Source organism: Betta splendens, chromosome 2 (assembly GCF_900634795.4).
Source record: "Betta splendens chromosome 2, fBetSpl5.4, whole genome shotgun sequence".
Lineage (NCBI taxonomy): Eukaryota > Metazoa > Chordata > Actinopteri > Anabantiformes > Osphronemidae > Betta > Betta splendens.
In genome coordinates this window covers 8,112,144-8,134,315 of record NC_040882.2, presented here as the reverse complement: position 1 = coordinate 8,134,315, position 22,172 = coordinate 8,112,144, and the positions used below count along the sequence as shown (strand labels likewise).

General features: G+C 44.4%; 1 protein-coding gene across 4 annotated transcripts in view; it reads right to left on the bottom strand.

Annotated features, from left to right (window-relative positions):
- Nucleotides 1–22,172, bottom strand: part of LOC114846696 (FERM and PDZ domain-containing protein 4-like) — a 48,113-nt gene that overhangs the window by 2,488 nt on the left and 23,453 nt on the right. For 3 of the 4 annotated variants that reach the window (XM_055504149.1, XM_055504155.1, XM_029135675.3), the window contains 14 exons: nucleotides 12,830–12,943; nucleotides 9,420–9,571; nucleotides 8,253–8,355; nucleotides 7,608–7,653; nucleotides 6,948–7,052; nucleotides 6,673–6,780; nucleotides 5,341–5,472; nucleotides 4,295–4,414; nucleotides 3,650–3,786; nucleotides 3,272–3,398; nucleotides 2,242–2,331; nucleotides 1,925–2,107; nucleotides 1,679–1,814; nucleotides 202–1,188 (listed from right to left, as the gene is read on the bottom strand). In XM_055504149.1, the coding sequence (XP_055360124.1) occupies nucleotides 202–1,188; nucleotides 1,679–1,814; nucleotides 1,925–2,107; nucleotides 2,242–2,331; nucleotides 3,272–3,398; nucleotides 3,650–3,786; nucleotides 4,295–4,414; nucleotides 5,341–5,472; nucleotides 6,673–6,780; nucleotides 6,948–7,052; nucleotides 7,608–7,653; nucleotides 8,253–8,355; nucleotides 9,420–9,571; nucleotides 12,830–12,943 (2,540 nt within the window). Of the gene's footprint in view, nucleotides 1–201; nucleotides 1,189–1,678; nucleotides 1,815–1,924; nucleotides 2,108–2,241; nucleotides 2,332–3,271; nucleotides 3,399–3,649; nucleotides 3,787–4,294; nucleotides 4,415–5,340; nucleotides 5,473–6,672; nucleotides 6,781–6,947; nucleotides 7,053–7,607; nucleotides 7,654–8,252; nucleotides 8,356–9,419; nucleotides 9,572–12,829; nucleotides 12,944–13,801; nucleotides 14,492–22,172 lie in introns of those variants that run through there. The other variant, XM_055504151.1, reaches the window with a different exon arrangement.

The window sequence follows — 22,172 nt, the reverse complement described above, 5'->3', positions numbered from 1 at the left end:
GTTAAACGGGAATAAAGACGCAAATTAAATTTGACATATTTTAGAGTTAAATCAAACGAGAGAATGACTCTCTAGACTGAGACATAAAATCTGCTTGGCGTGGATTATGTGGGGTTAAAAGGTCAGACAACATTAAGTTAACAGTATAAGAGATAAATGATGGTGATTAAACAGTAATGGCTGTATTAGCATTCCACAGACCTGGATTGTTACTGCTGGGTGGTGGCATGGGGGGCCGTTGTTCAGAGACAGACAGAGCCTCCAGTGCCTGTAGCGTATTCACGACAGCACTGTCCAGCCGTCTCCCCTCTCCCCTGCTCCCCTCCCCCTCCCCGTCTATTGGAACGGCGTCGATGAGCGACACTGGGATGTCGTCGCTCTCACGCGTGCTCAGCGGCCTGCCCTCGGGAGCCATGTCCTCGTCCGAACTGTCCCGAAAGCCCGGCGGCGGCGCCGCAATGGCGAGGTTGAGCGTCTCCAGCAGCGCGTCGTCCTCGTCCTCGTCCAGGCCGTCGTCTCCCTCGGGGGGCGGAAGCGACGTCAGGTCGATGATGTCGTCGGTGGAGCCGGACAGGGCGAGGAAAGTAACCTTCCCGGCTGCCGTGGCCAACGCTCCCCCTTGGTCTCCCACTGGTGTCCCCCCGGTGGAGTCTTCCTCACAGGACGCGTCGTCGTCGTCCTCCGCATCATCCGTCGTATCGCGGTAAAACAGGTCCCGTAGCAGCGGCTCCTCACCCCCTTCCTCACTTATAATATTACTATAGACATGAGTCAGACCACTGAATTGAAATGGAACTCTGTCCTGAGGCTGAAAGTCTGTGTTGTTGTGTACATAGGGCGACCTGTGCTCAGGCACCTCAGGGCTCTCCAGAAGTCTTTCATAGCCTAAAGTCTTAGTCTTGTTCAAAGGAGGGTCCCCCCCAAATATGAAAGACACTTTTGCACTGCGAGGCGATTCTTGAGATTTGTGTCTTGTAGCTGGGGGAAGGGGAGGGGGCAGGGGGCTTCTCCGATTCCCAAGGTCCCTGTCGGGGTTTTGAGGCTCATGGAAGTGGGGAGAGATGCTGTTCTCCCTTTGTCCGTCCGAATACTCAGAGTTCCTGTTGTAGACCACTGCTTGGCCGGGCGACGAGTCCTCGTTGTCCCCCAGAGACGTGCTGTACGGCCACTCCAGGACACGGTCCTGACCTGCAGGCAGGAGCGATAGTTTGCAAGTGTTTGATATTTTATGCTGTTTAAATTTTAAAGCTTTTCCTCACTTGACTACTTCAAAAGTGCTACTTCAAGACTTTTAAGATTTTACGCCAGGCTGTAAAACATCAATATTTAAGACTTTGAACATCGTATCAGAGTGTCAGTACAAGAACATCCGTCAACGCATTATTACGGATTTATATGTTAGGTCAGTGTCTATTCCTGTTTCACACAAGGGCCATGAAGGTATACTTAACTAAAATTTAAATATGGAGCAGATGAATTAAACATTGTAATTATTTGTTTTTGCTGCACAGTCATTTTGAGTCTTTCTAGTTTTTCAGTCAAACCTCCCAGATCTGCTCCCTGCATTGATGAATAAAAAAACACACTGCCACATAGTGTATCTTGCCTATATAGTATAAACAGTGTGGTTTTTCCACATTCTCTTATACACACATACAAGCCGGTAGAAATGACTCACCATCGCCCCCTCCAGTGCTATTGCAGTGAGCCATATTAAAGATAGATCTCCTTGAGTCCACTAGGAGGCGATAGTAGCCCGCTGTCAGACAGGCCAGGTTCATAGCGTCACTGGATTCCATGATCAGTGTGATGGGCTGTTAAACGAAGTGGGGGGGGGGGGAGCACAAAAAACCCAGATGGTTTTATTGGTGTGGGACAAAACTAAAACGATCGTGCTGCTGTTTTTAGAGAGAACCGCTCCCACCCTGACGTCCAGAACGTGCAGCTCGAGCCGAACGTTGGTCTCGTCCTCCGTGAGGATCTCGATGCGGTTGACGTGGCTGAAGTCGGCCAGAAGCGCCACCAGGTTGGTGCGGGCGTTGATGACGTGACTGATGCCGTAGCGTGGCCCCACTAACAGAGTCACCTCCGTCTGTTTCTCCCCTTGCTACAGAGAGCAGTGTGTACGATAATACACTTATTTCAATGACAGCAGTGTGAAACTTATTTGTTTTGCTCAGTTCAAACTGAACGTGAATCGCAAACTTTTTGAAAAATCCTCTTTAAAACTACCGGCCTCACCAAAAGTATTGACGTGAACTCCCTCCCGCCGTAGAGTCTGAGTTCACTGAGGTACCTCAGGTAATGCACCTTGGCCTGCAAAGCAGTCAACTGCACAGAGACGTGAAATACATTAGTAAGCGTCTAAAACAGAATTACTTGGAGCTGAGCAGACACATTAGTCTTCTAAGGTCAGGATGTAAAGCGCTCCCAAGCCATTTTGATCTGGACCACTGATTTTCCATTACTGTATATCCCATCATATCATTTAAATCTGATCAAAATCTGTGGAGCTGCTCCGCCGCAGTACTCTTTATAGCTTGCTTGTGTGGATGCGTGTCCCTCCAGTCGTCCAGGGTCAATGGGTTTTTTAAATTTTAGAACTCAAAGAACCAAATATGTCTTTTCAAAACTACTGATGCATCCACTTCCACTACACAAGTACATACACGCTGCGCCCGGTTGACCTCCTAACCGTAGGTTGTTAGTGCTCCTCTAATTCAGCAGTACTTTGAGTCACGTCACTACATCTGCTCCGCAGTACAATCAACTGTGCTCAGGTGTAAACTGGACATTTATTAAAATGATAATGAATGATATTTTACATCACCTTCGGAGGCAAGACTAAAAGTCAAAGTTTTCTTTTTGGTTGAAAGCTGAGTTTTCATGACTGTAATGACAGTGTATTTTGAGTTGCGTTGTGGTTGCTACTGTATATAAGAGGTTATCAACTGATACTGTGAACACAAATCATTATCCCGACCAGCAGCCTTTGACTGGGACATCAGCCTCTGCGAATATGAATATCTTATTATGCACATAGCCTGACCAAGCATCCTGCTTGTTATTCCAATTAGCATTCCAGCTCTGGCTCGACAAGGTTCTGGCCCTTAGGTTGACAAGGGTGAGAACCTTTACAAGGCCCAGCGTGGCAGCGATGCTATTTTAGGGCGTTGCATCAGAAAACAGAGAGAGACGGCCTCGCTGTGCGCATGCGTGTGCATGAGAAGTTTATTAGCAAGGGCAAAGAAAGACAAAGGGAAGTGCTTACTTTTTTCCCCGGAGGCACAAGGTTCTGATTGGTTTTGAGGATGTGTGTCAGTGCCTTCTTGATGTTTTTCTCCTTCATGCTGGACAAGACGGCAGGAGGCAGGAAAAGCGAGAAGCCCCACTCTTTTCTGTGGATGGGGGATTGATTTCACCATAACGTTTCCTTTTTTTTACAACACATACTTTATATCAAAAGCCAGACATCTGACAATGTGTAATGTCATGACGGGCAAAGTTCAGACTCATATTGAATTTTGCATAAAAACAATAGGAATGAACAGTTTTATTTTTTAATGGCTGGTTTTTGCATGAGGATTAATATCCAGATGCGTTCTTATTGTGTATAAAAACACAAGCATTTCTACATCAGCGAACTCACTGGATGTATTTGAGGGAGACTTTCTGGCTCTGTCTGGTTGTCATCGTGAGGATGTACATCTGGAGCGCAGCCAATCGCAGCGCAGCGTCGTACTTCAGCTCCGGGCCGAACCGTTCCAAAACCACATCGTTGCAGCACTGAAGCAAAGCAGGAAGCAAAAGTCAAAGCAAAGAACAATTCAAGACAAAAATCATCCCCGACGGGATGAAGTGAGTTGTTCTCCACCTTGTGAGATTCCTTCAAAGGGATACAGTTTCCAGTCCCTGATCAAGCATTCGGAAGCACTGAATGGTGAACTCTGACAGGAAGCGATGATTAGATTTCCTTCTCTCAGGCTACTTAACTGGTTATGAAAGAATCCAACAGGGACGTCATTTGTTATTTTATAAAGATGAGACAAGACAAGGCTGTCCTGTATGTGGGAACTTCATTTGGCTTCATTTCTATTAGGCTTCTGTCCTGACTAATTGTTTCTATCTATATACAAATGTGTACAGTAATTTCAATAAATACTAAAATACATTTCCAAGCCACATTAGAGTAGATATTACGCCTCGGAAAGCTGCAAAACCTATTTTTAAAGAATGTCATTTTGTCCTCATTCAGAAGTTACCTCATTCAGAGTAAAGTGGTGGTTTTGCTTACCTGTACATAGAGGTATTCAAACGCCATAGGGTCTCTCCGGAGCAGCTCCACGGGGTCCCGGGGAACGAAGCTGATTCTAAAGAAACACTTCATCTTGTCTGAGCCGGGCCTCTGGGTCACCTGAGATCACAGTGGAAGAAGACCGGAATAGATAATGACAGGAAAAATGTCGCTACAGACGATATGCAGGTAAAAATATATCTAGGGAAAAAAAAACACAAACGTACAGAAATGGTTAACTTTTTGTAGTTTTGTACTGAAGATGAAATCAAAATATGAAGCAGCACAAAGTTACAAATGCTTTCTCTGTATAAGCAGCTGCAGAATTATTGGCACCAGAGTGTTACTCAACCACTTTACAACTTAAACATGGTTGTGCAATTCAGCAGCAGTAACCTAGAAAAAGAAAAAATTAATTCCATTCCTTATTCAACACAAAACCAGCAGGACCAACCATCATCCTTTAAATATTGAACGTGTTTAATGAATTATTTAAAGTGCCTGTGTAGTGAGGGAGAGGGAATTTATTTTCCTTTTCAATGAATACCAACCTTTCTCACGCACCTGTCAGCGAGGTTGACACTCAGGAGTATTATAGGCTAGTGTATGGTTTATCAAGCGTGTCAGAGAACAATGACTGTTAAACATCTGCCACTGTGTGTGCCAGAATGCGGAGCTTCACATCTGAACTGTGTGGTGTGAATATTAAAACTGTCCTCTTGTGATCCCGCAACCTCATTAGAATGGAGCGGGCACTGTGTGTGTGTGTGTGTGTGTGTGTGTGTGTGTGTGTGTGTGTGTGTGTGTGTGTGTGTGTGTGTGTGTGTGTGTGTGTGAGCGCGAGAGAGGGAGTGAGCGAGGCAGAGGGTGAATAGGTGTAATGTGATGTGATGTCACCCCCGCTGTGCCAGTGTTGATAAATGACACGGGGGTTCAAATGCTACTCGAATACTGAGCAGCAACATGTGAGTGTCTGTCTGCAAGGTGGTGTGTGTCAAAGGGAAAGGAGACAGAGAAAATGAGAGCAAAAAGGATGCATGCCCTACCTGAGTAAGCATCTCCTGTTCGTGCAGGAGAAGCAGTTTGCTTCCAGAGCCTTCTGCCCTCTGCTCCAGCATGAGGGAGAAGTGCTCGATGCATTTGATTGACAGCTTCTCCTGCAGGGTCAGGATCACGTCCTAAACACGAGAGGCAAGAAAATGAAACCAACGCAGCTGTTTGTGAGTCAACAGGCAGCAGTCCAGCAGAGTAGCAGTATCTGGCATGTCTGCTTGACATTCACATCAATTATGCATGAACAAACGTTTAAAATCTCATTAACTGGATCTATCGACTCGGTATAAGGCTGAGAAAAAACAATTACCTTAAATATATGCAACAAATAACACATAAATATGTATATCTATAAATATGTTTCAAACAATAAAAACACGACAATGCAGGTAGGATGATCTAAATAATTCATTCATATTTGCCGTGATATATATGAAACATTCATTCAAGAAAGTATACAACCCTTTGATCATTTATCTCAATCATTTACTTATTTTTACTTGCTCCTAGTTTACTGTATATCTACTGTACATATAGTATCAGGGGAATGTGTACAGTATATGAATGGTGTCAAACCTTCCTATTTTAAAACATGTCTCTAGCTGCTAAACAGTTTCTATATTAAAAACTAAATCAATTTTACTAATCAACATTCTTCGAACTAAGCTGAGACTATGCTACATTACACACAAGCCATAGGGGATTAGAACTGAATAGGAAATGAGACGGCAAAACAATTAGCTCCTTGTCTTCCCACCTGAGTAAATTAAGGCTTCAAATAAACAGAAACCATAAAGCGATTGGTTGCTGTGGTCGGTGAGTGTATCAATTCACACTAATTTACACTTTAAATGAATTTCTGGTTCTATAATTATAGATGCTGCTAGGACTGCTAAGTTAGTGTCAAGTATGCCTTGAGGGTTTCTACCCCCCCCCCCCCCCCCCCCCCCCCCCCCCCAACACACACACACACACACACACACACACACTCACACACACACACACACACACACACACACACACACACACACACACACACACTTGTACTTACATCAAAGTGAGGACCTCCATTGACATAATGCCTTCCCTCGCCCCTTATCCTATACCTAACTATCACAACTAAAGGCAGACGTCTAACCTTTGCTCTAATCCGAACCAAAACTCTAACCTCAGCCCTAAAATCACATCTTAACCCCCAAACAGGCCTTTAAAGAAGTGAGGACTTACACAAAACGTTCCCACTTTGTCAAAATGTTCTCACTTTGATAGGAAAGTAGGACTTTTGGTTCTCACTTCAATACAAGTACAAGGACACACGCACAAACCTTGATAGAAGTACTGCAGTCGAAGCGGAAAGACTTGGTCTGCCCGTTCTCCAGGTACACCTTAAGGACATTTGGCATGAACAGAAGAGAGTTGTCCTTCACCGGGTTCTAAAGTGGAGGAACATGAACAGCCTTTTTATTCTGTGGTTTAACATGTCAGCAGTGCTGAGACACAATCGTAGTGTGTGTGTGTGTGTGTGTGTGTGTGTGTGTGTGTGTGTGTGTGTGTGTGTGTGTGTGTGTGTGTGTGTGTGTGTGTGTGTGTTAGAACTGACCGGAACCTGGCCGTTTATTATGACCTCCTCTGCAAAGCGCACTTTGACTGGATTGGACTTGAGCATGGCTTTTTTGGCTGCGCTGATGAACGCTGATTTCGGGGACTGGGAAGAAGAGACAAGGATAAGGCACAGACGGCACAAAGCAGCACAAGCATTGGCCTCTTCCCCAAACAACATTATACAGTAGGTTCTGCAAATGTTCCTTAAATAATAAAACAGTAGCAGTTTCGACGCTTGGCTTGAGAGACATTGGTGAAGTAGTGGGTTTTTACAGTCTTTGATCTCAGGCAAATTAAATCCTCTGTTTTGGCTCTTACACACAATGTGCTGTCTCAGAAGTCTACGTTCAACAGTTTCAGGTGAGAGGAAAGTGGAAGCACAATCTGCTAACTCCAAGGGCTTCCAAGGACAGACATAGTGTTTTACAAAGATCCACTTATTTTCACTGACCCTGGCACCTCTGGTTACAACACAGAATATTAATCACCACTGTGATTCTTTTTGATAGTAAACTCATTAATGAATTACTGTAAAATTTGAAAACAATGTATACAATGAAATATAAAAATATTAAGAATGAAATATGTGATATACACAATTTCAAAGATATGAGATGAGTAATTGTGACACAAAGTCTTTGTGGTGTGATCTACTCACAGGATACGGTTGGACAACAGTCAACATGATGGATTCTTTGCAACTCCTAAAGCGAGAACACAGCAAATCACAGAGTCAACAAAGTCATCAGAAAACATCCATCACAGTAAACAACGATGGCAGATGAGAAACGGGGGCTCGATTCGTCTTCGTGAGATGGAACGAGGTGCCACACTTTAAACCGGAAGTTCTCACTCACACAGGCACGCACACACACACACACACACACACACACACACACACACACACACACACACACACACACACACACACACACACACACACACACACACACACACACACTCATTAGCTTCACATTTGAATAAACATGATAACATCGCTTGTGAACTGAAACGTGATGTGAGTCACAGGAAACAAAGTGCATCAAAGTAGCAAAAAGATGCTTAATTCAGACTTCAGACTATGAATTATAGCTGATCAGAATGTTACATAAATGATTATCTTAAAGGGAACTCACTAATTATGTTCTGTTAGTCTGCATGTTACTGCACGGAGCTGGCAGGTTTAAAGGGACATTTCATCCAAGTGACTCCCACTTGGTATCATCATCCAGCCATTTACGCATCGGCCCTTCTGCTTCTGTGTGACGATCGCATGTGCTTCTGCCACTGTTTCGTTAATTACCTGACGAGGTCGATGACTCGCTCTCTAGGAGCCGAGCCGACGGGCTCATCATTGATCATGATGATCTCATCACCAGGCAACAGCTTCCCCTCTGACGGACCACCTACACGCACAGAAACACATGCACACAACTCAAAGCCGGTTCCTTGCTTTGAGTGAAGCCGGGAGAGAAACGTGTCTGTTATTTGTTTGTCGCCTGTTGCTCTGGTGCAACTGGTCGAAACAGAGGGCCACCCACGCTGAGCCTGGACGCTTCCTCTGCTAAAGGGAGCTTTTCCTATCCGCTGCGCCTAGTGCTGCTCAGGTGGGAATTATTTGGTTGTCTTCATGACTCTACAAGCATGGTTGTATGTTTGTGTTCTTTAAGGTCTTTAACATTACATTGCCTCGAGATGACGTCTGCTGAAGTGACTGAGTCATAGCACACAACATGAATGTGTATGATTTTGTGCACATAAACGTCACTTGTAAATTTTGCTTGTGTGCTCACTTGGTGACGCATGCATATATTAAGATTGAATATTCATAACTCCAATTATCTTCTTGTAATTCAGCGCTGACTGAATGAGATGCAGCACCACTGTGTGTGTGTGTGTGTATGTGTGTGTGTGTGTGTGTGTGTGTAGCCACTGGTGCCGATGGAGGGTTTGCCATTAATTTGCTAATCAGTCGATTCGCCAACATACACCACTTCTACGAAAGCACATTCATTTGTGTTCATTTTCTTTATCACACAAGGTCCATACTGTTTTCTTGTGCGCACTGATTAGCACACTTCAAACTTAAAGAAAAGAACTAATAAACTAAAATTATAAGAACTGAATTTGGTCACAGATGAAGTATTATTTTCTATTAGTTTGTATGTATCAACAACAGAAAAGAACATAAAAGTGCATTAAGTAACTTTTTTTAATCATATATTATTAGATGCATTCACATCTGTGAGCAAAACTCTGACTGAGTCTCATGTCTGCAGCCAATCAGACATTCATCTCTAATGTATTTTACATAGTGGATTGATTTTAAACCTCCTGCTGGCACTCGCTAACGTTGCGTGTTGGAGTATTGAATCAACCAAAATGTCACGTTTTAAATACAGTTTCTTGATTATACCTGTACACAGCAAATACAAAAGGAATAGGTGCAGTATAGTGCACAAGGTCCCACCTGGCGTCACAGAGCGAACCACCACTGGTTTCTCGCTGCCGGCCACGAAGCCGAAGCCCAGGACGGGGTCGCGTCTCATCTCCACCAGACGAGGGGCAGGGGGCAAACTGTCGAGGTGGACCTCTTCCAGGGAGCTGCTCTGGGACACTTGGCTGGAAAATGCAGAATTAGGAGAAAACCCGGTGAGTGGCCGGCAGAAACATCTTGTGAGTGTGTCTCACGTGCGGTGAAGTTGAGAGAGTCTGCCGCCCGCTTATCTACAGTGGCGCAAAATGAGTGTACAGGTAGTGACATTTCCAGAAGGCAAAGAGGTGCTTATGGGCATAATGGATCAAATGAGAATCAGACCTGTCCACTGTTAAGGAAATAAAGTGCATTAAATTCCAATCAATATGTATCTCTACAGCAGAGCTCAGATAGGTCTCATTAAAGTTGGAGTGAAGGATTTCAGATTCCAATCTTGGCACAGGTGTGGTCGCTGGCAACGTTACTCTGTTCTTAAGCTCCACTTATAGAAGACAGCCCTAGTCCGCCAGGTATAGAATGTCCCAAACGTCTCAAATAAAAAGGTACCGACCTTTGAATCGAGGAACAGTTACTCATTTTAACGAGTAAAGGGCTCCTACTTTTTATACTGCGAGTCCTCGGCCAAGCAAAGCGGAGGGGGTCCAGCTGCAAATCAGAAGCCTACTTTCTACAGGCTGTGTAGACTATCAACTATCCACAAACTCCTGTTTGGGCGTCATGCTCCAACGGTGATGCATGGCCGGTCCGGCCACGCTGCATTCTGCCCTGTAGAACTAAGAGTTTCTTCTAACTGAGGATTAAAGATCAAGGATGGAGCAAACACGGGGCCGGACCTGGCAGCGGTCTCCTGCTCAACATTTGCTGTGGCGTTCGCGCGGGGGCCATCGACACTTAATTCAAATTTAATGTGGGTTAATATTGCAGAAACTTCTCATTGTCCTTTTCCTGCCTTATTGCCAGTCACTCAGGATGAAAGCGCCACTAAAATGTAAATGCAGCATATTAAATCAGACCCTACAGCTTGCTGAACCGCCAGTGTCTGTCTCTGCTGGGACTCTGACAATGCATAGCGCCTGTTAATTAAGGAGCGGTATAGTTTCTCAGCGAGGTTAACTCTGGCTGGCTCTGCCCCCCCCCCCATCTTTGTTCCAGCTTAAAAGGCTCCCCTGGCAGCTGCCGTGTCCTCGGCGCTCATAAAGTCAAGGTGTCTGCTGTTATCTGGCCAATAACCATTTGATCATTTGTCTGTCTCTACTGTCCGAACAGGGGAACGGTTACAACCAAAACATTAAGCCATGACAAATCCTGCCCTTTAAATGACTGTCATCAGTTTTGAGAGAGGCCAGAAGTAACTGCAACAACATCCAGGACCCTCCTCTTTACACAGATCATGGTTTATCTCAATATTGTTACCTAGTTTCTATAAATCATACAATACACCTCCAGCTTGAAATAAATCTGTCCAGTTGAAGTGCGTTCCGACCTGCCGGGTTGTAACTTATCTCCAAACAATCCGGATCAGACTCAAACCTTCTTTCCCTCCTTTCTTATTCTCTTCCTCTCGCTGTCATTACTGCACGGCTCTGTATTGTACATACGGCGCAGAAATCTCAAACTAAATCTGTCTGTAATGAAGCATGTTCCAATCTGTGATGCTGGCTCATCTTCCCTGTCGCAGTCGGTGGGATTTAATCCCGCAGGGGAGCGGAGCAAGGATGTCAGGGGGTCAGAGGAAAAGCTGAATAAAAAAGGTCACATCCCGGCGTTTCTGCCGGTCATGAACGACCCGAATGCAACACGCACACCCTGGAATCCAAACTGACCAAGGTGCAGGTCCGACGCCGCTTTTTTTACATGCACAAGTGCAATGCAAGTGCACACGGATGTGATCCAAGGTGGACTTTTTCACACTCTCAAGGCACAACACGGATACAGCCATCGCAGCTTCAAAGGGCTCTGGTTGGAAACTATCATGAGTTGAAGATGATGTAATACAGTGAGCAGGACGGAGAGTAGCATGTCAGAAGTTGCATAACAAGCTTAGCAAGTCCACCCAATCTAGTCTTGGCTATCAGGTAGCATCCATGATAGGTTCCTAGCAGATTTTTATCTGCCCCGTTCCAGCTGAGGTGGGTGCATTTATCTTGCCATCTAATCTGGAAATCAAAAATCAGGCTGATTCATGCTGACCTTCATGCACCACAGTGACTTTCAGGCAGTTAACTGGGCTGTAGGCGTGAACCTCATCCAACAGCTGTCAAGAGTCTGCCCTTGCGCCACTAAAGACGTAACCCAGGAGCTAAAGGCTCTTGTCCTCCTGTCTGACCATGGTGATGAGAAAAGCAAGTCAAGTCAGGAGATTCACTGTAGGGTTATGTGGAGCTGCAGGATTATGTTGGGTACGCAGAGGCAGTGTTATCTCCTCACTATAGTTACAGTGATTGACTTTAACAACTCTATTTTCTCTTTCTTCCCCTGTCGCAGAAATTGTGATACTCCATCTGTGTCACCACCTCTAAAGCCACCAGCTTTTCTCCGGGAACAAAGCCACGTAGGCAGAGCTGTCACACTCGTCACATCTCGACTCCCCGTCACGACGAGGGGAGGAGGAGGAACACGAGGCGAGGGGAGGAAGGAGCATGAAGAGCCAGAGCGGAGGAATGCAAGGGGAAAGGCAAAGAAAAGCAGCTTCACAGTGTTTGTGGGTGAGTGACGGTGGAGTTCAAAGACACATGTGCAACCTGTCAGCTAATCGGAAAAATGAGCCACAATTCTTCCCTTGACGGATTCAGCTCCCCAAAGGATGCTCGCAACATAATGCATTATTTATCACTTACCTCCAATGCTATGGTAAAGACAAACAAAGATTCCACATAAACTACGCTATAAACCATATTTGCCTTGTGTAAATATGATAAGAAAAGAAGGATGAAGAAAAAATGTACTCAAGGGCCGAAATGAGCGACTACGCATGCGATGGTTATAGTAGAAAAATATTTTACCTACTGCATAGACACCAACTCTATTTTTATTGAAACAGAAGCCATAGATCTGTATGGAGAAACCGACTCACAGTGGCCACAGGAAGCTGGATTTATTGTGTATGAGCTTCTGCCTGCCAGGACGTCAACTCCAGCTTGAGGATTCTCACCTGGTTCCTTACTGCGCGGCAGCACAGACGGCGATTTGATGGGCAGGTGGAATCTGATAAAGCCCCGCCCCCTCCTATGCATGTTATCCATGTCCCTGTCCACTGCACCGCTGATCATCTAGCTGAATGCAGATGCAGGCCTGACGCTGATACTCTCTACTCTCTTGATCAGCTGTCTATAATTGAGCCGCCCCACGTTTAGACACATGTTGCTGTCAGTGATCAGGCGTACCTGGTGAGGCAGTCCCTGGTGCTGTTCATGCTGTCCCAGCTGTATGGAGGCCCCTGCAGTCCAGCCCAGGAGCCTGGGCCAGGGGGCGGCCAGCCCGTCATTTTGTTCTTATGGCTGAAACACAAGGAATGAAATGATCAATTATTCAACTTATCTTTGTTAAGGTCTTTATGGACGGTGGACGATCCAAGGTGAGTGTGACTCAAACTTAAACATCACACAGAGTTAGATATCTGTATAATAAGAATCAAAGGTGAAATTAAAACTCATTTCTTCTCTCTCTGGATAAAGAAACTCAGGTACATCTGCGCAGCTGGTTAAATCCTCCTCAGTCCAATTAACAGCACTTCTTTGTCCCGGCGCGTGGCTTGCGGGTCGAGATAGCACTACTTAGCGCACTCGGCCGCGCTCAAACAACAGCTCAGCGGCTCCGCGGACGGGTGATCGATGGCTGCGTGCGCGGCCCGGCTGGACGTGTCCGCGTGCGTTAAGGCAAAGTAATGACGCGGCAGCTGATTCGCTAGCTGCAGATTACACTAACAATGTCATTGAGGATTTCAGGAGGCTGAGAGCGGAGGGGGGAGAGAGAAGAAAGTGATCCAGATGCGGCACCTTGGAATGAAATATAGACAACTAATGTCTCGCACGGTGCAAGACTATCAGACTCTACAGAAATAGTTACAAATGAAATAAAATGTCATCAAGACCGATAAATGTCACTGCTTGAGCACTACCTCCCACTGCTATAAACCATAAGGACGAGTTCATTAACCTGAAAGCGGTGCATAGGAACGGTAACTAGGGGAAGATTAATGCTGACTCTATTACACAGCACATTCTCTTAAGGAGAGAATATGTCACGCGTTAGATTTTAGCTCCGGAGGTTGGAACGATTAAGAGGCAGCGCAAATTAGCCGCCACGGCGTCCATGCCCACACAAAGTTAGTGAGTGAGGTAGATGAGAGCGCATACAAGATAAGAACATCATCACCGTACGAATCCAGTTGATCAACCCCCATGCTGTCCGGTCGATGGGTTGAATACATCAGTCAGTCATGTCATAGCTTGTAGTGTGTGAAAAAACAAAACTGTCCTTAATTTCCAAGTGTATAATAAGCTCCAGTGGAGCGCGATGGGGACGCGGCAGAGGGTGTCAGACAGGCTCAGCCGTCCTGCTGATCAGCTGCCATACGGAAGGAGAGAAAACCAGGAAAGCGAACACGCCGACGACGACTTGTTTGTCTCAAGAAGTTCACGCCAGCTGCAAAAAAATAAATAAAAATACCAGCAGATACTCAAGTTATCCTCAGAAGCAATAGATCCATTCTAGCCGCTTTGACATTAACTCCCCTTGATTCTGTTTCCAACCACAGATCTCACTCAGGCTCTCGCATTTCTGCGGATTTCCAGTCATCCGAAAGAAAGAAGGGATCCGCCGCCACTTCAGAATCCCAATCAGAGCCGCTTGTGCTGAAAATATAGCGAGGCTGTGGCGTTAACGGCTGTGCACATCTCCCGCGTGCAGCCAGACATTCATCTGCTTCTGTTATTGTGCCGCTGCTGAGAGCAGCTTTGGGCCGAACTGAACTAAACTGCCATGGCCTCGCCTCCTTTATCCCATAATCCCTCTCATCACAGAGAAAACAAATCCACGCTATGTGTGTGTGTGTGTGTGTGTGTGTGTGTGTGTGTGTGTGTGTGTGTGTGTGTGTGTGTGTGTGTGTGTGTTTTAGCAAGAAAATGAGAGTGACAGTGTGTGCATGTGTGTGTGTGTGTGTGTGTGTGTGTGTGTGTGTGTGTGTGTGTGTGTGTGTGTTTTAGCAAGAAAATGAGAGTGACAGTGTGTGTGCGTGTGTGTGTGTGTGTGTGTGTGTGTGTGTGTGTGTGTGTGTTTTAGCAAGAAAAGGAGAGTGACAGTGTGTGTGCGTGTGTGTGTGTGCACAACGGTGCATATATGTGAATGTGTGTGTGGAGTAAGAGGATTTTCTGAGAGCAACAGCATGTATGAAAACAGCGCTCCATCTCTGAGCTGAAGCCCCGCAGCAGGACGCTTGAGGAGGAAGCTGCCTCTTAAAGTTCACCTGGATGCCATAAATATTTCACTCTTCTCTTTTGGTCCTCCTCTAAAAAGCAAGACACTTTTCTTTCCTATAAATACGTCGGAGTCAGGTAGAAGAGAGCCGACAGTGGTGCATGTAAAACAATTAGACGAGCACTAATATCAGTTCAGTGGATTATAGCCTCCATGAGCACCAGCTTAGTTTTGCATGTTGGCTCGTTAATATTTTCTCAGTAACGTTCAATGAAGCAGATAAAAACGTAATTAGTTTTGCAGGTGTTTAGTCAAAAGGTAGAAAATCCACTTCCACAAACGACCCGAGCCGGGCCCAGCGTTAAAGCAATAGAAGGTTTATAGAAGCAATAGAAGCAACTCGCTGAGCTGAATGAGAGCAGTCAGATCATTCAGTAATAACAGCGACAGACACCCCAGCGTTCCAGCTGTGTTAAGACAAATGTACAAGGTCCACCTTTTTGCTGACTGACTGATTACATTAGACTTCACTTGATAAAAGTTGCAGCTTACAAGTTCACCTTGATGAAACAAGGCTTTTGAAGCTCCTCGCAGGCAACAACACTTTGCTCCTGGAGTTGCCTTTGTTGTGAAGACTAGTATGATGAAGGTTATTTTCCAACTACACTAGACTGCATAAATGTGGTATCCAGTGGGTTTAACAGATCATTTTCATCATTTCTTTTCAGGAGAGTAAAGTGAAACAGAAATGGCAAATAGCTTTTGCAGTAAAACCCAAATGCTAGTGAAACTCAGACATGCAGGTAGGTACGAAGGCCCCTAGAGACAAAATACAAGTATGAAAACCACAAACAAACAGAACACTACACACGAAACGTAGTAAACACACAAAAGCACATACTGTACAAGGAATGTTGCAAACAGACCATCCTGAAACAACACTGACAATAATATGGATTCATTTTCATAGAAGCAGCAGCTCAAACAATGGCAACTCTATAAGAGCTGATGGGAGCATTTCCTGCTGGTTTCTGGTTTTCTGGTTAGGTTTTTGTTCGCCTTTTATGATTTGCACTGCAGTTTCTTTTGCTTTGTGCTTTGTCTCTAGAGGCCACTCTAATGAGTTGGCCCCGAAGTTCTGGCCACATGCTAGCCACACATTTAGCACGCTAACAACCGGCTGAAGACTCTGATTATCAGAACCCATCCGCCTCCAGCACAAAGTGAGCAGATACTATGAAAAGCTATTTGTAGCTTTTCCTGGTATCATGATTTGTCACGGCCAGCCTTTCATTCACACACTGATCCTCTCCATCCTTTTTTTTTTTTTAAAACACCACGAACAAAGATTGGATCACTGGGCTCTGTGCGCTACATTCAGTTAGCGTGTGAGAAAAAACGGGTTTCCAATCAGCGAAACATCACTGCGCCAGGGAATATTTCACCACAATATGATTAAATGCCCATCCTTATTTAGCAGCAACGATGGAGGTAGTCAGCTGGTTTGTTGCAGCATCGTATGTCTGACCTCCGCATCCCTGGTCCAGTCAGCGCAAGCGTCCAGCTTCAAACAAAGAGCTCAACAAATATTCCTTTTTACAGGCCATTTACTTTGAGGTGGACTGTTAGACTAGACAGGGTTGAGCCTGGGGAAGATCCATAGCACTACATTAATGGGTCCAATACGCAATAGTACATCAGAGCTGGTTCTTATACCTTCCTCACATTAAGTCTTCATGAGTAAATATTGTCTCAGTTTTGGCCATTCATTGTGTGTTTTCTACCATCTGGTTTTTAAGGAAGCTGTAGGTTCTGCCACACACATTTTTCATTTTGAAAAGCCGCAACGTGAAGCTGAAGCATTTCACAGCTTTTGGCGTCTTGTTGCTGGGAGGTAAACGTGTGATTCTGCATTTAGTGTGTGTGTGTGTGTGTGTGTGTGTGTGTGTGTGTGTGTGTGTGTGTGTGTGTGTGTGTGAACTACACACACTGCCTCTGTGAAACCACTCCAGATTCTTTTCCTGACCGCATTTACACAAAAGCTGAGGAGCCCTTCAATGCTGCTTTAGCCTACATTATGACTAGACAGTGACTACACACACCTACCTCTGCCAACTATCACTAGCTTACACTCTACAGAATAACTAGGGTAATTTAGGCTCATCCACATTTGTATAAGACATACAGTCTTCTCTCTTAAAAGATCAGCCGCTGAATGTCATGAATGCCCGAGTGCAGAACTGAGCTGCTTCCGGTTTGTTCACGTTTAACATTCAGCTGAATATTCACTAAACAGAAAGAGATCGTTCTCTATCTTTCCCTGCTTGTATAGACTCACATAATGATGTAAGTGCATTAGTAAAATGTACTCCTATCTAATTTCTTCAGCTCTAGGGGCTTCAGATGAGATGCAAAGAGACATCTTTCTACTTGCTGAGAATTCAGACTAGTGAACACGCAAAGATTCAAAACTAAATAAAAGAAAGGACTCTGCAAAACTTTGTAATTAGCCTAAAGTAACTCTTGGTGTGCATCTTTCAAGAATCTATCATCTTGGAACTCGGCAGGAGGCTCCATTAAAAACACAGACTGTGGCTGAAAGGACGACTCACAGAGAAGCACAGGATGAAAATGAAACCTGTGATTTTTTCTTCTAGTTGCGCTTTAAAACGCCAAGAGAAAAAAGCAGTGGATGCAACACTGAGATGGAACAAAATGTGTGTCTGATTCTGTGCTACGAGGAAAAGACACGTTGGACTGGGTGATGAATGTCAGGCAAAATTACAAGCAAAGATATCTCCCTGGGTCATCACCCTCATTATTTAAATATTGATACGATAAAAACCCAATTAGAGAAAAACAACCTGTTGGCAGTTTCAGTCTTATTCAGATGTGAGCAAATCCCAGTAGAACAGAATTCTCCAAATTGACAATGACCTGTCACTTGAATTTTTCACTTATCAGTCTTCCCAGTTCCTCCCTCACTCACTCACTCACTCACTCACTCACTCACTCACTCACTCACTCACTCACTCACTCACTCACTCACTCACTCACTCACTCGTGACTTCATAAATGAAACATGGGTGCGTGTTGTTACGGGTTACGCTGGCTTTTTATCACTTCGCTATCTGAGGACAACATGCTTTGGCTCTCAGCGCACTCACATGCACTTGCACTCTTTTGAAGTAACGTCTTGTGCATTAAGCTCCATTCTACATGCTCTCTGAAGCTCCAACGCAGGCGAGGATGTTTGCTTAAACAAGCATAATGGAATTAGAAGAAAAACAGCGAGGCTTTCGCAAAGTTGTTAATTTTCAGCCGAAGCTCTGGAAACTCTTGGGTTTCCCATAAAAAGCAACTCATCTGAGGAACAATCTCAGTCATAAACTAAAGGTTTAATGGTTTCATCTATTCAGCCTCCTGGCCTTCAGACAGCTCACTGAGTTTGAAGTATTGTAAATCCCACAGACGAAGTGGTGTAGCCACAACACTAATTAGTTCAAAGTAAATCCTCATTCACTGAAGCTCAGTGTATTAGATCTCAGACTGCGCGGAAGAGTTTACAGAACGAGGCACACATCAGTCTAGGCTTGGTTTTGTGCACTACTTTTTCATCATGCATTAATAATGTATATGCATCTTATTCTGCTTGCTGGTGTATGCTCTGTTTACATCCTGAAATAAATAAAGCTTAGTTTAAAGATGCAATTTGGGCCTAATTCACTACTTTTCCCTTCCAGGCAACATATAGTATATATTAGCATGCACTCATCCCTGCTGCACTCTGTGCAAATGTTCCTTGGTTTCTTAAGTGGATCAAACTGTGTAGATAAAATGTTGATTATAATTCAATTTAATTTAAAAGAGAACAAATGGGCTAAATCCAGTTTATTCATTGTCCTAAATTTTATTTTTATTTGTCAGAAAATTTGTATCAACTGGTAACTCAAGTGTAAGTTCCAGTGTAGATGTATTTCCTCAAACCACAGAGACCAAAGTTTATATTGTCCCAAATTCCTAATAAGACAGGAAAAGTTGTAAAAGATGAGACGTGTTTGAAGAAAGACAATTTAAAATTGTGTGTGGAAAACACAATCGTACAATAGCCACCAAGCTACTGGAAACTGCTGCTACTCTTCCATGTGAATGTTTCATTGCGCACAACAAAGTCGTTTTCCTGCAAATTAACTGTCCTCTGAAATAATAGTACTTGACTGTACTCAGACTGATTAGAGGGATTTGGATTTTCTGTCCCCTAGAGATGAAACTCTGCTCCTCGCAAACACTCGTGCTGCTCTCATCGATGGAAACAAGCCAAGAGCGTGTGATGATGAAATCAATTAAAAGCTTAGCATGAAAAGCTACTCCTGACAAAGACGTCAGAGCAGGTGAGCGAGGGCGCTGCTTCTCTTTTGTCCGGCTGGTTTCAGGACCACAGACAGCTCCAAGGATATTATACAGCACTTTCCAAGAAGTCGATGCACATACACAGCAGAACACAGTAAAAGCAAAAAGACATGACAGGGTTATATCTATGCACACACAGTCAGCTTCATCAATCACAGCTGTCTGGCCTGGTTAAGGCTGTGGCCAATGAATCTCCCACACCACAGGACAATATTACCATTGCAGACATTTAGATTTAGAGGCACTGGGAACATGTACATACTGGATTTCATCTGTTTATAACTTTTCCACCTTCACTTGCATCACTCTGCTTATTAGGCCTTAGACAGTGGGCAGGTGAAAAACACATACACGTAAGTGAATACAATTAAGTTAGAAGCCAACAAAAAATCATATAAATAAAACTGTGCAGAATGTCTTAAAGGATGAAATAAAACAAAAATGTTAAAAAATATTCAGAAAATAACCTTAGGTTATATATTATTGAACAGCAGGTTACTACACTCCCCATACACCTGTTTGACATAAATGTAAAAAGCCTCTTTGGTCACTTTGAGTGGAGCTGTTGAAAAGTATTTAAGCCAAAGATCTGACGGACTGACAGACCGGAGCGATAGACGCCAGGGAGTAGAAACAAAAATCAATAAGTAGCATGGTCCCAGAAATACAATAAGCCTCAGTCAGCTTCTTTAGATACAGCACGATGCCCAGCTTATACAGTATATTGGCCCAATGTAGAGTAAAATACCACACTTCCTGCTCCTGAGTCCTGAGAGCAGGATAAAAAAGCCTTCACTTTGTAATTACCACCAGTGAACACTGAGAGAGGGGACTCCAGCAAATACCTGGGTGTCCACCTGAACACTAAACCAGACTGGACTGGGAACACAGATGCACTTTAGAGGAACAGACAGAGCAGACTCTTGGTGCTGATGAGGCTACAGTCCTTTATTGTGCAGGCAGCTTTTTGGACTCTGCGGTGGTCACAGAGTGCTCTGAGCAGCTCCTTCAGCCACAGACTGTTACACCGTGAGGGCCTGAAGGATCTTATCTCCTGCTGCGGCCAGACTTTACAATCAGAGCTCCCAGCGAATCAATACTCGCCATAATACAAACTGTTTAAGGTTTGTCCTTTCTTATCGCAGCCAATGAAGTTCTTTGTGCTCACATGTCAAGTTTGCACTTATGTTTACAACCTGTCACTGTGTGACACGCTGCTCGTCCCAACAGTATCCATAAGAGCAGCTGAGCTAAAACACTTCACAGTGTTTCAACCTTTGCAGCACAGCAGTACTACTCTGGGTACAACAGTCAACACTCAACAACCCATTGATTCTCTGCAAATGTCACATGAAACCCAATGGGTTCAAGGGGCAGGAAATGCAAAAGGCAGTAGAGCAACCTCCACCTAGTGTTTTCATAGGACGATCGGCTGTCCGGCTTACAACTGGGCATTTCTTTAACAGTGTACCTGTAAAACCCAGCTCACATATCAATCATCACTTAATGAATTTCCAATGCAGCCTCTTTAGTTGTCCATTGAGGAGTCCTGGAATAATCTCTGCTAGGCATCTTAAAGACTGGTATCAAGTAGATGTCTCCCCAGGGGGAGTTAAAAGCAATCACTCAGCAGTCACATCACTCTGCCACTCAGTGATGCTTCAGAGCATAGATTTCCCCTTTCCACCTCATTACATGCTCTTATATATATTGCAGCAATAAAGTTCTATATGTAAACAAAATGGATCAAACATAAGAAAGTAAGCATTAAGAAACTGTATCTTATATAGGAGTAATTTAAATTTTTTTTGCTCTATATCTCTCAGAGCAAATTTTGCATTGTGTCAGAGCCATTTGTTCCTGTCCATGTTTGGGCTGGGGAATAGTGGGCTGGCTGGAGTCACGCCTCTGGGGAGCTTCACTACCAGTTAGTTTCTGGTCGGGCGACTACACTCGCGTGATGTAATGACCAGGCATCGACCACATCTGTCTATTTGGCTCAAGTCAACTGGAAAGGTTAACGGCGGAGCGCGTACAGTAAGGGAGCACGTGCAGCCCCGCTCTCAGCAGAAACGATGCACCGATAAATACACTCGAGCGGCTTCATTTATCAACGGGCGCATTCAGTCAAAAAACGTACCAGCTGTAAAACATCGCAGCTGACTGGAACATCTGCGCGGAACATTGAAGCGTAATTCCACGGGCTAAAAATACCACAGCAGAACAAGCATTGCTAAAGACCCGCCTAAATAAGATTACACAGGAGGACGATGATTATTAGAACGATTGAGGAACACGTCTCACTGCTTCATGTCAAGTCTGAATGAAAACCGCCAGTCTGAACGCATTTGCAGCAAAAGCAAGGCGAGGGTGTTTATGGAAATACATTTTTTTAAATGCTCACTCTCATCTGCCTTTTTGTAAGTTTGCTGGATGTTAAGCACAGTTTAGCACAGCTTTCACAGGACTTGTCACACTGACATCCAGGACTCAGCATTGCTGAAGGAGGACTTCAAAGAGTTGGCAGAAACTTTGACCAACTCAACAACAAACATTTCCAGTTTTTCCAACAGATTCTTTTGCAAGGGGACATTCCTTCCTCCACGTGCCCATCTGTCTAGGTCCCCATCTGTTCATTATGTCTTCGTATGTGTTGTATTTGTAGTAGAGACACCTCAAAAATGCAACCAATCATCTCACTTGTAAATTTAACAGCCTGCTACAGAAATCACCAGAATGACTTTTATGATGTTGGATTCTTCAATTTACTTCAAGTTAGAATTAGAGAGTTCACTTGACTCCAATTAGGGGAACTGATTACTAAGTAACTATATCTTAGTGTGTGTACACATCCCACATCAGTGCGGGTGCTTGGGGACGGAGTCTTCACTGCAGTTTGTT